Below are 13,285 nucleotides of genomic sequence, written 5' to 3'. Positions count from 1 at the left end.
TACTCCCGTGCAGTGCATTGTTTATGGTTTAGATTTATTTCTCATCCACACACCTAAAAATTACCAAAATCAGCAGAAACGGTTTTCACCCACAAACGCTCATCTGGTCCAGGTGAGATATCTGGATCTAGATCAAACACTGCTTTCTTCACTTCCTCTGCTGAAGGGGTATCTTCTAATTTTTTATTATCTTCCCTATATACTACCATTGGAACCGAATCAAAAATCTCCTCAGAAATTTTAACTTCTTTGTATTTAAATTTTGCTTCAAAATGATTCACCAAAATGTCTGCAATCCCCTGTTGAGTTGATATAAGTTCACCCTCTTCATTTCAAGTTCCACTATGGCATTATGCATCTGCCTTATTTTCATATTCACATGAAAAAACTTTGTATTGGCAGCGCCATACTTAAGCCACATAACTCTAGCTTTTTGTCTTTCTATATCTTGTTGCTGTTAAGTTATTAACTCTTGTACCCCTCTAGCAGTTACTAGTTGATTTAGTAAAACAACGTTACTAGGAGACTAATCTGAGATAAGAGATAGTCTCATTACTTCCATGTCTGCTTGCTTAAGTTTTTTCTTCACATCTCCAAAAACATTCCAGTTCCAATTCTTTATTGTTACTTTGAGATGTTTTAACTTGGTTAGAAAAATGAAACCTAGATTTCCCCTTACTTCAATTTTCCAAGATTCTTCAATAACTTTTTTGAAACCTTCACGAGTCATCCATACCTTTAAAGCTCTGAATGGAACATTTGATGGTTTGGGAAGTGTAACATTTGCTCCAAACATAGGACTATGATCAAATATACCTATTGTTCCAACTTTATATCCCCAACTTGGATAAGCTTCAAGACATTGCATATTATAAAATGCTTTATCCAGATTACACACAATTCTTTTCTTTCCTGCTCTATTATTACACCAAGAAAATTCTAATCCTGTTTTTGGAGCTTGGATTATTTCACAATTCTGAATGCAGTTGTTAAAGTCTAGCATTGCTGTAGTTAATGGTTTTCTGCCTCCTTTCTTCTCTTCCATAGAGAAAACTGCATTGAAGTCACCAATTATAATCCATGGCTTATTTAAAGAAGATATTACTGTTAAGTCTTCCCATAAGCTTCTCCTATTGAGGGTTAAAGAGTCTGCATGAACACCAGTTACAAGTTGCCCACCAATGTCCACTGTTATTGCTTGCTTTGTAATAGATACCACCACGGGATCTTTTATTGAAGCACTCCACAAGAGACAAATATTTCCTTTATTTGTTGCAGTAGAATTATGAATTACCTTTTTATTCTTACCAGAAGTCTAAGCTTTGTACATGAATCAGAGTTGACTCTTATTTTTGGTTCAGAAATCCAAATTAAAGTGGGAAAAAAATTACTTACTAAACTCTTCAATTTGTCTCTGGCTTTAGATCTTATTAAGCCTCTGACATTCCAGTGCAATACTCTCATTTAGAAGAATGTTGAGGATAAAAAGGACCCCTCATTCCTGAAAATTTAGAACTACCAGATGAACTGTCATTTTTCTGAGTTTCCTGATTTCTAGTTGTCACATTTCTCACTGGTTTATTAAACTTTATTTTTTCTTTAGTACCTTCTTTCAAAACTTCCACCGTAGAGCTTTGAGGAACATAATCTCCACTTTTTGGCAGAGCATTAACTAGTTGTTTAACATGTACTACATTATTGAACAAAAGGAGTATTTGAACTTACATCAAGAATTTGTTGAACTAGTAAAGTTGAGTTCTGAGCCTCAAGAAGTTCTGTAAGCTCTTTAGATTTATCTTGTAGTATGTGAAAACTCCCTGAAGGAGAAGATTCTCCAATTTGAAGTATGGGATGAATTATAGCATCAATAGACTCTTCTTCTCTAAAGATTTCCTCCACCTGAATAACAAATTTTGGTGTTTCTTGACTTTCTTCTGATGGTGGAAAACATGTATTAAAACCAACAGAAGAAGGTATCTAAACTTCTTTTACTTTATGTTTCCAAACTTTTCTAGGTTGGACCTCCTTAGCTGGCTCATGTTGCTGTTCTTTTCTCTTCATTTTGTACTCAGCAACTAAGTAACCAATCACTGTACAATGATTACAAAACTTAGGCAGCTTAGGAATCTGGATATACTTCTCAAATTTCCCATACTTTGATTCAATACTAATTTTACTGGTAATTGATTTTTCCATGTCCACTTCTACTAAAACACTTGCATAAAAACCACTCTCTCTTTTCAAGGCAGTTTCATCTACTTTGATTGCTCTTCCAACTTTATTACCCATTTGCAGGATGATATTCTCCTTCCAGTACTCAATACTTAAAACCAGGAAACATAACCCAAACAAAGGCAGTAGTAGTTTTTTGATTATCTGGATTAAAGTTTGGTTTCCATGCTCTTAATTTCAATGTTTGAGATTCAACAATCCAAAGACCTTACCAAATTAAACTTCTATCTTCTTCATTATCTAATTTGATGATGAAAAAACCTTTACCTAAAGGAATAAGTTTAATTTTACCTTTGACAATCCATTGTTTTCTCAATGATGCTTCAACTGTTTCCATCTTTAATTTCACTAAATCCAATTTTCCGATCAAGCTGTATCTCCACTCATTCAAACAATCTTCTATAACTTCATCAGGAATGAACACAGATACATAATCATCCTTCGAATTTGAATTCATCTTCGAAGAATCAAAATAATTCGTCACAAAATTTGAATCAGAATGTTTAAGATTTGACCTAATTATAAATCCATTTTCTAATGAAATGTTGTGTGTTTCAATCGAAAAAACTACCATCTAATGATTAACGATACCATGATTCGTACCACCAATCATTAATATTTACTTTGAATCACCTGAAACGAAGAAGAATGAATGCTACTCTCGAGAAATGTAGAAAAAACGAAAGTGAGTTTTTTCCGATTTAGCCCCCGATTCACAGAGCTTCCATTAAGAAGGATTCGCCCTAATTCCTGGAAATAAGATTATCATATTAAAATGTTTGTATTTTGGAACTTCTCCATGTTTGTGCTTCACACTCAATATCATTTTGTTCGGTCACTCTGAATAAGTTGCAATTTTTTAGTGGGCTTAAGAGGAAAGGATCGGATAATCTAAAGCCCAACAACCTTCGGACTTGTTAATTATTCTATAAATTACTAAATACAATAACCGGAACGAATTCCTAAACCCCTCTCAATTCTTCCTTCTAAAACCTCTCCGAAATCTCTACCAGTAGCAATGGATCTTCTACAGAGCTATGCAAAGAGTGATGGTGAAGACGAAGAAGAACAGGTAAATCTAGAAGAGAACCCTCCTTCACCAGATTCATCTCCACCAAGAATTTCTCTTCCATCAAAATCTTCAGCTCCTACCGTCGATGATACAATGCTTGCTTTATCAGTAGCAGGTAGGAATCGAATTTTCAGTAAACCTATTGATCCAGCACAACATGTAGTTGCTTACAATCCAACTTATGATCAACTATGGGCACCGATTTGTGGCCCTGCTCATCCTTATGCAAAGGATGGTCTAGCTCAAGGTATGAGAAATCATAAATTAGGGTTTGTTGAAAACGCAGCAATTGATACATTTGTTTTTGATGAACAATATAATACGTTTCATAAATATGGTTATGCTGCTGATCCTTCGGGTTCATCTGGAACCAATTATGTTGGTGATTTAGATGCGTTACAGAAAAACAATGGAATTTCTGTTTATAATATTCCTCAATCTAGACAGAGAAAGAGAAAACTCGAGAAAAAGATTGAGCGGAAAGAGGATGAGGCTAATGATGTTGATGTGGATGATGATGTTAATAATCCTGCATCGGATAACTGGTTAAAGAAGAATAGACAGAGTCCTTGGGCTGGGAAGAAGCAAGGGGTAGAAGTTGAATTTACAGAGGAGCAAAAGAAGTATGCTGAAGAGTATGCGGTGAAAAAGGCTGAGAAGGAGAAGGGAAGTGATAATAATACTGGGGAAGTTGTGGCTGAAAAGAGTACGTTTCATGGGAAAGAAGAGAAGGATTATCAGGGTAGGTCATGGATTGCACCACCAAAAGATGCAAAAGCGAAAAACGATCAATGTTACATGCCAAAAAGATGGATTCATACTTGGAGTGGTCATACAAAGGGTGTTTCTGCCATTCGATTCTTTCCGAAACAAGGCCATCTGCTACTTTCAGCTGGAATGGATTCAAAGGTTAAGATTTGGGATGTTCACAATTCTGGTAAGTGTATGAGAACATATATGGGGCATGGAAAGGCGGTTCGTGATATATCGTTTTCTAATGACGGGACTAAGTTTTTGAGTGCTGGGTATGATAAGAATATTAAGTATTGGGATACAGAAACTGGGCAGGTGATATCCACTTTTTCAACTGGGAAGGTACCATATGTGGTTAAACAAAATCCTGATGATGATAAGCAGAACATCTTACTAGCTGGAATGCATGATAAGAAGATAGTTCAGTGGGATATGAATTCTGGGAAGATAACACAAGAGTATGATCAGCATTTGGGGGCAGTGAATACTATCACATTTGTTGATGATAACCGGAGATTTGTTACGTCAAGTGATGATAAGTCTCTTCGAGTGTGGGAATTTGGAATTCCAGTTGTTATTAAGTACATTAGTGAACCTCATATGCACTCAATGCCTGCAATTTCCTTGCACCCTAATTCCAATTGGCTTGCAGCACAGAGCTTAGACAATAAGATTATGATTTACAGTACAAGAGAGAGGTTTCAGCTTAACAAGAAAAAGATGTTTGCAGGGCACATTGTGGCTGGGTATGCTTGCCAGGTTAATTTCTCACCTGACGGACAGTATGTTATGTCTGGAGATGGTGAGGGCAAGTGTTGGTTTTGGAATTGGAAGACTTGCAAAGTTTCACGAACTCTGAAGTGTCATGAAGGTGTCTGTATTGGAGTTGAGTGGCACCCGCTGGAACAAAGTAAAGTGGCTACTTGTGGCTGGGACGGCTTGATCAAATACTGGTAAGAATCACTTTAAATGGAATATATTTTTTCTGTTTATGCATAATTTGAGAGCCTGAGTTTTAGGATAATATCCAACATCCTCTTATAATCACATTGCCAGCACTATAATACTGCTGCATCTGTAGAACTGTCTTATTTATTTATTTGCTGCTTCGATTAGCCAGAACTTGTGTGTTGATTCCCTAAGTTCTTCAAGTAGGAACACGCGGTAACATAGACATAAGTGTTAGACTGTATTGGAATATTTTTTTAATGCCCAAAGTTCCCGTTATGGGCATCCTATAAATGCATCTTGGGTGCAGTTATATTAGGGGTATTTTGTGCGGGGTGGGGAAATTATCACAGTTGGTTGGTTTCATAACATAGGAACCTAAGTTACAAAAAAGAGGTGAATCATTCTAAACATTGTTCTGCCGTGTTGATCCTCCAATCCGATGGGCGAGTTAACTCAGTGTGTACAGTTCACATCACCATTTCCAAGACGTCAGATGTCCCAGCGAACCATTGCACTTCCGATATTAGGAGACTATCTCTCGTTCACTCATTCTCCATTTTGTGAAATCTTTGCATGGTCGGAAATATCACAATAAGGACATCCCTGTAACGTTTTCACGAAATGGACCGTGTGAATGAGATATGATCTCCCAATGCGGGGATATGCGGAGTGGTTTGCTGTTGAAAGTCTGACCGCTGGGTGATGCTGATGCACAATTCGCGCTAGCTCAACTCGCGACTCAGTTTGGCGAGTCAGCTTGGTAGAACATTGTGTTGAATTTTTCACCGCTTCTTGGATGTTGGTTTAATTCTCTTTATACGCCTCTTCTTGGATGTTGGTTTACTTCGCTTTACGATACCTCAGGCATCCTATTAATTTGAGAACAATAGGAATGACTTAGAAAGCAATCAGGATGCAGGACAATCGTTTTGTCACTTGCATTTGAAGTCGCCATTATAAAAACCTGTATGACTTAAAAGGCAATGTCTTCATCAGTAGTTGGCTTTTTCACTTCCCTGTATACAGATTGCTGCGGTAACGCCGCAGTATCATTATTTTATCTTTTTGAAACCTAAACTTAACGTTGTTTCTTAATGATGTTTGAATTCTTCGCTAATGGTAAAAAGATGTATTCAATGTGCTTATTTGATTTATGAAATGCATAGTTGTGCTTACAGCATTATCTGAATCTGCTGAGTCTGAATATGCTGAGCAGTGTTGTGCTTTTAATTGCTTTTATAATTTAGATGTAACATGAGATTTACAACATTGTTGTCGAATCTATGATTGCTCATTACTAGTGTTGGAATTGCGATGAAGTTTGCTGTTCTTCGTTGCAAAACTTGTTGATAGCGTAGTGTGTTCCTCTGGATCTCTTAGTGTTTTCTATTGAAGGCTTTCACTACCCATCTTTACTAGAATTATATGATATTCTTGTATCATTGAGAATGACTAAACCTCTCATCCTCTTTATCTGTCTTGCAGGGATTAGTCTATTCAACCGTTGACTCTCAGATTCGGATAGCAGTTGATCGACCACAACACCTGACAGAGTGAGACGAACTGTGTACAGAGCTGGAACCACGAAAGTGTTAAATGACTGCCCCGACTATGCTTACTAGAATTTTATGATATCCTTGTGTCGTTGAGGATGACTAAACCTCTCGTCCTCTTAGTCAAGCTGCTAGAGAAACTCTGTTATGTGCTTCTAAGCTTCTTCTTCATGGACAGTACAGACTAGAGAGTCGGTCTATTGTTGATTTTCCATGTTTATTAGAAAATAACCCGGCAGAAGAACAAAGAGAAAAGAACAGTTCAGTTTATAGGAAGACAACCTCAAAAGCACATAAAAGGAATACGTGTAATTAGAAAGATGGTGTTTTGATTATGCATCCACCGTTCGGAAAATTCTTTTCTTTCATCAAGAGAAAATCCTTCGTAAAAAGGATAATTTGCACTAAGCATCATTATTATCATCATAATCAATTTCGGATAGCATCTCCGAAAATTTTATAGCCCCCACACCCATACCCCGGCCATATCTTTTTTTTTTCTTTAGAGATGAAGACCTTCAAAAAAAGGCTAATGATCTCCCTCAACAACTGAAAATAGCCAAATTGGAGGAATAGGCCAGTACATAGTAGACTTATGTTTTTTTCCCATTGAGCTAGGTCATGTGCAACAGAATTACAAATTCTAGGTTGAAACGAGAAAATACAAGCATTTAAACTAGAAGCAAATAACTTAATGTCTTTGAAAATAGCATTTGTCCATCAAAATTCCCAGAAGAAAAACGATTGATGAGATCTTGAGCATCACTTTCAATAATGATATGTGAAAATTGTGTTCCACTCAACAATGATATGTGAAAAATTCTGTTCCACTGCTTTCTTTAACACCACCCAGATAGCTCTAGCTTCAGCCTCTTCAGCAGATTCCACTTCGAAAACCATAGCATCACAAAAGGAAGCTTTACTTGTAAAGTCTCTCATCACATAGCTTGCTCCATTGTCCAAAAAAGAATCATCAAAGGCTCCATCAGTATTGCATTTTATCCATCCAGAAGGTGGGATCATCCATTTGTCCAGTAAACCAATAGGTATAGAAGGGATAATATGTATTCTGGGTTTTCTGGTTAACAACATAGCTCTAGCACGTTTAGGACAACTAAATGGGATTCATTAATGGCAACAAACAAACACTGGGATTCATCAGGCAGTTTAGTATTAGGATCAGTTAGCCAGAACATCAACCACTCAAAAAAGGCTTTGTTATTGTTAGAGCACTGCTCGGTCGAACTTGCAAGCGTTATTATCTCAAGCTTGTTGTCAAGTTTAGTTGCCAAAACTATAAGTCTTGATTTCTATTTATAGCTATGTCTCGGATTAGGATATAATGTGTAGTTGAGCATTAGACTTCACGACGTTCATCAAATGAAGACGAAGAACTACTAAGGGGAGCTTGTGGAACTTTATCAACAAAAGTTATCTGGAGATTTGAACTCATCTACCACTCAGAAGTCTATTTTTATTCCATAACCTATTGAGAAAAAAGTCGTATAGCTATATAGACTTTATAGTATACACATTTGATGTTTCGAGCTGAGTTTAACTCGCTTACATATTTCTCGAAAAATGTGTTGGTAAGCTTTCACTTTAACCAAGTTCATCTTTATTCTTGACGAAAGTCAAAAGATGATCATGTGAAAATCGCCTGGTAACATCTTACATGATTTGTGTGAGACAGACATTGGATGTAGACTCAGAATGTTTCGTATTGATCTATTGATCACTTGAAAATTGCTTTGAAGCTAATAGTTTCTGTGAGACAACTATTCTCGTTTTCAAAGAATGTTTCAATGATTAAGATGGAGTTTAGGACGATTAACCATTGATTGAATATAGCACAATATGCGTACTTGTATGCTAACTGTTGCAAGTTATTCAAAGTCCGGGAACCATAGTATGCATACCGGTATGCGTACTGGTTTGGTAGTTGAAAGTCCGGGAACTTAGTATGCATACCCGTATGTGTACCGGTGTAAAGTTCAAGTCCGGTAATTCAACTGAGTTTGGAGGTATGCATACCCATTTGCACACTTGAGTGAGTTAAGTTCTAAAATCAGTTTGTTCATGAACTAATACATTTATATATTAAGAAATGCAATCTTTTGCAAACCGTGGCTATAATTTTCATGAATTGATTCAAGTGAATCGAAATCGAATTGGATTCAATTGTGTCTTGTATACTTCTATGAGTATATAAAAAATTGAACAACTCTAGAACTAGTTTCATTTGAGTCATTTGAACTAGTTATGGTTAAGATGAACAAGGTTGATATGAAAGTGTTCATATGGATAACTTCGGTTAACTATTGTTAAGCCAACTATGTGCACACGTTTGGGTACGGTTACTCATACCTAAATGAAGTCACATTTCATTTGTGTGTAACAAGCTAAGTTCGATCTAACGGTTAAAAGATATTAGCTTGACTCTAATCAGGTTTTCATCTAACAGTGAATATTGAATGCTTTGTTACCAAGGTAACATTGATTGCAAACCCTTATTTGAAGACTATATAAGGGAGAACTCTAGAAACTGGGAAACCTAATCCCCACACCTTCAGTGTGATACTAGTTGCGACTAGAGTCGATTCTCCTTTAACCTAGGTTTTTCCTAAAACCATTATAGGCTAACGACTTAAAGATGTCATTGGGATTCTGAAACCAGACCCAACTATTTTCTCTGTAGTTGTGCGTTCTGATCTTACTTTGTTCTATCGTGTTGAGTACTATATTCTCTAAGATTTACTCGAGATTTAATCTCCAATAGGTAAGATAAAAAGTAGTCACAAACATATTCGTCTCATCATTTGTGATTCCACGGTATCTTGTTTTGCTTCCATACGATTAAGATTATTGTCAGGTGATTGATATTATTAGGTTGTTCTTCGGGAATATAAGTCTGGTGTATCAATTGGTTCATGTTCACCTTGATTTATCAAAAGACGGAACAAAACTCGTAGGTATTTCTGTGGGAGACATACTTGTCTATTCAATATACTTTTCTGTGTGAGACAAATTTGTTTATCAAGTCTTCGACTTTGGGTCGTAGCAACTCTTAGTTGTGGGTCAAGTGCGCAGAATCCGACGTGGTTCAAGAGGCGTAAGGAACGCGACTGTACCTTAATCAGTGTGAAATTGGTTAGGCCTCAACTACATTCCAGTCCGAAGTTAATTGGTAGTAGGCTAGAGTATGTAGCGGCTTAATACAGTGTGGTGTTCAAATCTAGACTAGGTTCCGAGGTTTTTATGCATTTGGGGTTTTCTCGTTAACAAATTTTTTGGTGTCTGTGTTGTTTATTTTACGCATTATATTTTTATATAATTGAAATATCACAGGTTGTGCGTAGTTCAATCAATTAGATAATCCAACCTTTGGTTGTTTATATAAACTGATTGACACATGGATATTGGTCTTTGGTACCATCCAAGTTATTTCTCATATTATTCCGGCTCACAGATTTCTATCTGTTCGATTGCAGATTGATTTGAGAAATTGAGATATAACTCTTGGATGTATTTTCCTTGATTGAGTTGGGTGTGGTTGTTTGACCCCTAGTTTTTCAGTTATTAAAGGCCTGGGTATTAACGCACAGAGAAGATAAAAACCAAACACGACTAGCAAAAGGGCATAAGACCAAAAAATACATAACCGACTGTTGATGGTGGTTTTTAGCTTAGGGTTAAAATAGTAAAACCTTTCATATGACGTCACTCTGCAAGGAAACGGTGACGTGAGTGCTAACCTCTCCACCAACATATTTATTGAGCCATTCAATATATTTACATGAAATTTATCCATACTGGAAAATGTAGCAACCATCTCAAACACTCTATAAATTTCAGCACCTCGCCAATACAAGACTCACTGAGTACTTTCCTGTGCTATGTTCCCCGGCAGAACCCTTAATATCGATATGGCATGACGGATTTGTGTTCACTCGCAGCGGAGTAGCATGAACCTCCAAGTACCAAAGTTAAGACCATCACACGAAATGCTCAGATGGAAAGCACACTGCATTCTGTAGATAAGGATTTTTGTGGCAGCATATAAAATCCACCCAATTATTGTGATAACTCACAAAAAACTCATAAACCCGATTGCAAAATTAGGGTTTCGCGCCCCGCGCAGTACACTAGACCCCGTTGGTCGAAAAACTATGCTTAGCCAAACTAGGCGATTAAATCCGCCACAACGCACTGGAAGTGTGGCCACGCTCCCTAGCTTTCCGGCCCCACTTCTCATCGACCAATCAGGTCGCTTTAAATCCGCCACACTCACACAGAAGTGTAGCCGCGCCCATGCCTGGACGACCCTCTTACATTAACCAATCAGGTTACTTTAAACTCGCAACAGTGTTGAAAAGAAGGAAATCACGCCAGATGGCCGCAAAGCCAATTGGCTTCCCAAAAACGCACCAGCATGCCAAGAAGCATGCCAAACATGCCAAATGCACATACCAGGAACACATGCCAGATGAACATGCCAAACGCGCCAAACATGGCCACTCACCCCATGCGACGTTCCATATAGGCTAATTAGGGTTTCGACAAGTCAACCCCTAATTTAGGAAAGATTTCCACACCAACGAGCCAAAATTTCAGTGGATATGGCTACGCGCGCAATTGTGCTAAAGGCATGCACGAGCCATTCCAACCATTCCACAATACCGCTAGCGCAAGTTAAAGGAACCACTGCTAATTAAAGGTAGCCATGATCGACGGCTACCTTTCCTCCTGAGATGCAATCTCAGGCATCCAAGTTCGCCACCAAACTAACAAGCTTGTGGCAACTTTTGAGCGACCATGCCGCCAAACCCTAAACTTTGGCCACGACACCAAATCCCAGTTTGGCCACGGAGCCTAATTTCGGCCACAGTGCCAAACCCTAACCTTGGCCATGCCGCTAAGCCCTATCCTTGGCCACGAAGCCAAGCCCTAGCCTTGGCCATGCCGCCAATCCTTAACTTTAGTCACGGAGCCAAAGTAATCCACCATCTACATTAAGTCCCCTTCTTAGTGAGGGACAATCATGTTCCTTAGTCAGCACCGAATGGTGATTTTCCAGTTATGAACGAAATAAGTAATTGAACTTAGTCGTAAGATAAGATGTTACCGGATTTTCGATCGTGCGAGCGAACCACGGCTTGAACAGAGATCCCAGTGGAATTATAGAGCATCGTCTAATGAGCATGAATTGGTTTAGAACCGTTGATTTGATGGTGGAACCTTGGTCGTTTTAGGATTCACGGGTCGGGCCCAATAAGGAAATCCTTGTGAAATTAGGTTTTAGAAATAAAATTTGATATAAAAGGGAATTAATCCTTTTTTTTTACTTCTTCCCATGACCGACCACCACCTTCATACCTTCTTCATCCTCACGTCCGAGCAGATAATTTTTTTTTTGTGTGTGTACGCCGGAGCCGACCGTCGCCATCTGCCGCCGGCCAAATTCCGGCCAACTCTGGCGCCGACAGGTACGTCAAAAAAAAAATCCCAAAAGTTTGGGGATTTTTTCATGCTAAAATTATATATATATATATATATATGTATATATATGAGTATGAGTTTTGTAGAAAACCCTTATTTTATTAAACGTATGTTCATTCGATCATTAGTTCAAGAGACTAGCAATAATCCCTACCTTGAGAGAGATTTTTTTTTTGAAATAAAACCTGTGTCCTGTGATAAAATTTTGTTTATGAGCTTTCATGGAAACCAAAAATTTATCTTAAAAGGTGTGAACTTTTCACAAAATCGAAATAAACTTTCGTTTCAAAGAAAGGCGATTGTACGAAGGAAAAGTTTTTCTTTTATCAAATTGTGGAGCCTCCACAAAGATTTCTTTTTTTTGATAAAATCACGTGAGCCTGGGTTCATGTCAAAAAACAGATTTTATTTCTTACGTGAGTTACTTACGTTATTTATTTACTTATTTATACACATATATGTATATATATTTTCGAAAACACGTTGAGCAATATTTAAAAACAAACAATTATTTGTGATGAAATATTTGTTTAGTTTTTTATAATCCGGTGATTAATGCTCTCATGATGCAAGTGTTTGTAATTTTTTGAAAACCTGAGTTTTGTTCGTCTTTTATAGATTCGAAGAAACGAGCAAGGTTTTGAAGTGCTAGCTCTCGTATCACAATAACTACTGTTAGTGGAATTGTAAAAAAGGTAAGAGTTAAGGATTACCATTTTTGTAGATGCCTGCATGAATATTTTTTTGTCAGATTGTATAGCTCCATCATACTGTCGAAGTTTGCATCTTGTATGACAATATTCTGAAATAATATTTGCGCACATTACAGCTACTTCGCAAAGATGTCTGACTCCCAGGAAAATGATGCCTCCAGACAAGATACATGTATGGATGAGACTTCTGCTGGTGAAGAAGAAGAAGAAACTCCTAGACTCAAGAACGTTCCAAATATAGATGATGCATTTTTCGTGGTTCAACAGGGAACTGAAAAACGTCTTCAATATCTAGCATTTCGCATTCTGATAAATCCCATAGAAGTTGTTCAGAAAAAATAGTGACTCCTCGAGAAACTATTCGATTTTGTCTTGAACGAGGACTTTTTCTTGCGTAGATTATATAATTCAAGCTTTCTCGACGACCTTTAGAAAAATTCTATGGGTGGGCGAGACATATGCTGGGTTTTCCTCGTGTTAGAGCCATGTTGAATAGAGCACAGGTGACCAGG

General features: G+C 37.5%; 2 protein-coding genes across 3 annotated transcripts; one reads left to right on the top strand and one right to left on the bottom strand.

Annotated features, from left to right (window-relative positions):
• Positions 1–526: 526 nt before the first annotated feature.
• On the bottom strand, positions 527–2,689 carry LOC113306280. The gene is made up of 4 exons (XM_026555236.1): positions 2,445–2,689; positions 1,993–2,323; positions 1,726–1,899; positions 527–1,294 (listed from the first exon to the last, which is right to left on the bottom strand). The coding sequence occupies exons 1-4, from the start codon at positions 2,687–2,689 to the stop codon at positions 527–529; spliced, it is 1,518 nt and encodes a 505-aa protein (XP_026411021.1).
• Positions 2,690–3,208: 519 nt separating this feature from the next.
• LOC113303650 (pre-mRNA-processing factor 17-like) lies at positions 3,209–6,900 on the top strand. Of its 2 annotated transcripts, XM_026552697.1 has the most exons (2): positions 3,209–5,010; positions 6,494–6,900. In XM_026552697.1, the coding sequence occupies exons 1-2, from the start codon at positions 3,251–3,253 to the stop codon at positions 6,498–6,500; spliced, it is 1,767 nt and encodes a 588-aa protein (XP_026408482.1). In that variant the 5' UTR covers positions 3,209–3,250; the 3' UTR covers positions 6,501–6,900. The 2 variants fall into 2 exon arrangements, with proteins under 2 accessions (XP_026408482.1, XP_026408483.1); XM_026552698.1 differs by lacking the exon at positions 6,494–6,900 and having other exon boundaries at positions 3,209–5,014.
• The last annotated feature ends 6,385 nt before the right edge of the window (positions 6,901–13,285 follow it).

Source organism: Papaver somniferum, chromosome 8, assembly GCF_003573695.1.
Source record: "Papaver somniferum cultivar HN1 chromosome 8, ASM357369v1, whole genome shotgun sequence".
NCBI classification, from domain to species: domain Eukaryota; kingdom Viridiplantae; phylum Streptophyta; class Magnoliopsida; order Ranunculales; family Papaveraceae; genus Papaver; species Papaver somniferum.
The sequence above is the reverse complement of the archived record's forward strand: the minus strand, read 5'-3'. Positions and strand labels throughout refer to the sequence as shown.

Bases quoted from the DNA above. Each gene is read 5' to 3' on its own strand.
- LOC113306280 (XM_026555236.1), bottom strand. From the start codon at position 2,689: ATGAATTCAAATTCGAAGGATGATTATGTATCTGTGTTCATTCCTGAT. The intron at 1,900-1,992 runs GTAAAAGAAGTT...TTTGTTATTCAG, and splicing joins GAAAAGTTTGGAAACATAAA to GTGGAGGAAATCTTTAGAGA. The intron at 1,295-1,725 runs GTAAGTTCAAAT...AAGAATAAAAAG, and splicing joins TAGTTCAACAAATTCTTGAT to GTAATTCATAATTCTACTGC.
- LOC113303650 (XM_026552697.1), top strand. From the start codon at position 3,251: ATGGATCTTCTACAGAGCTATGCAAAGAGTGATGGTGAAGACGAAGAA.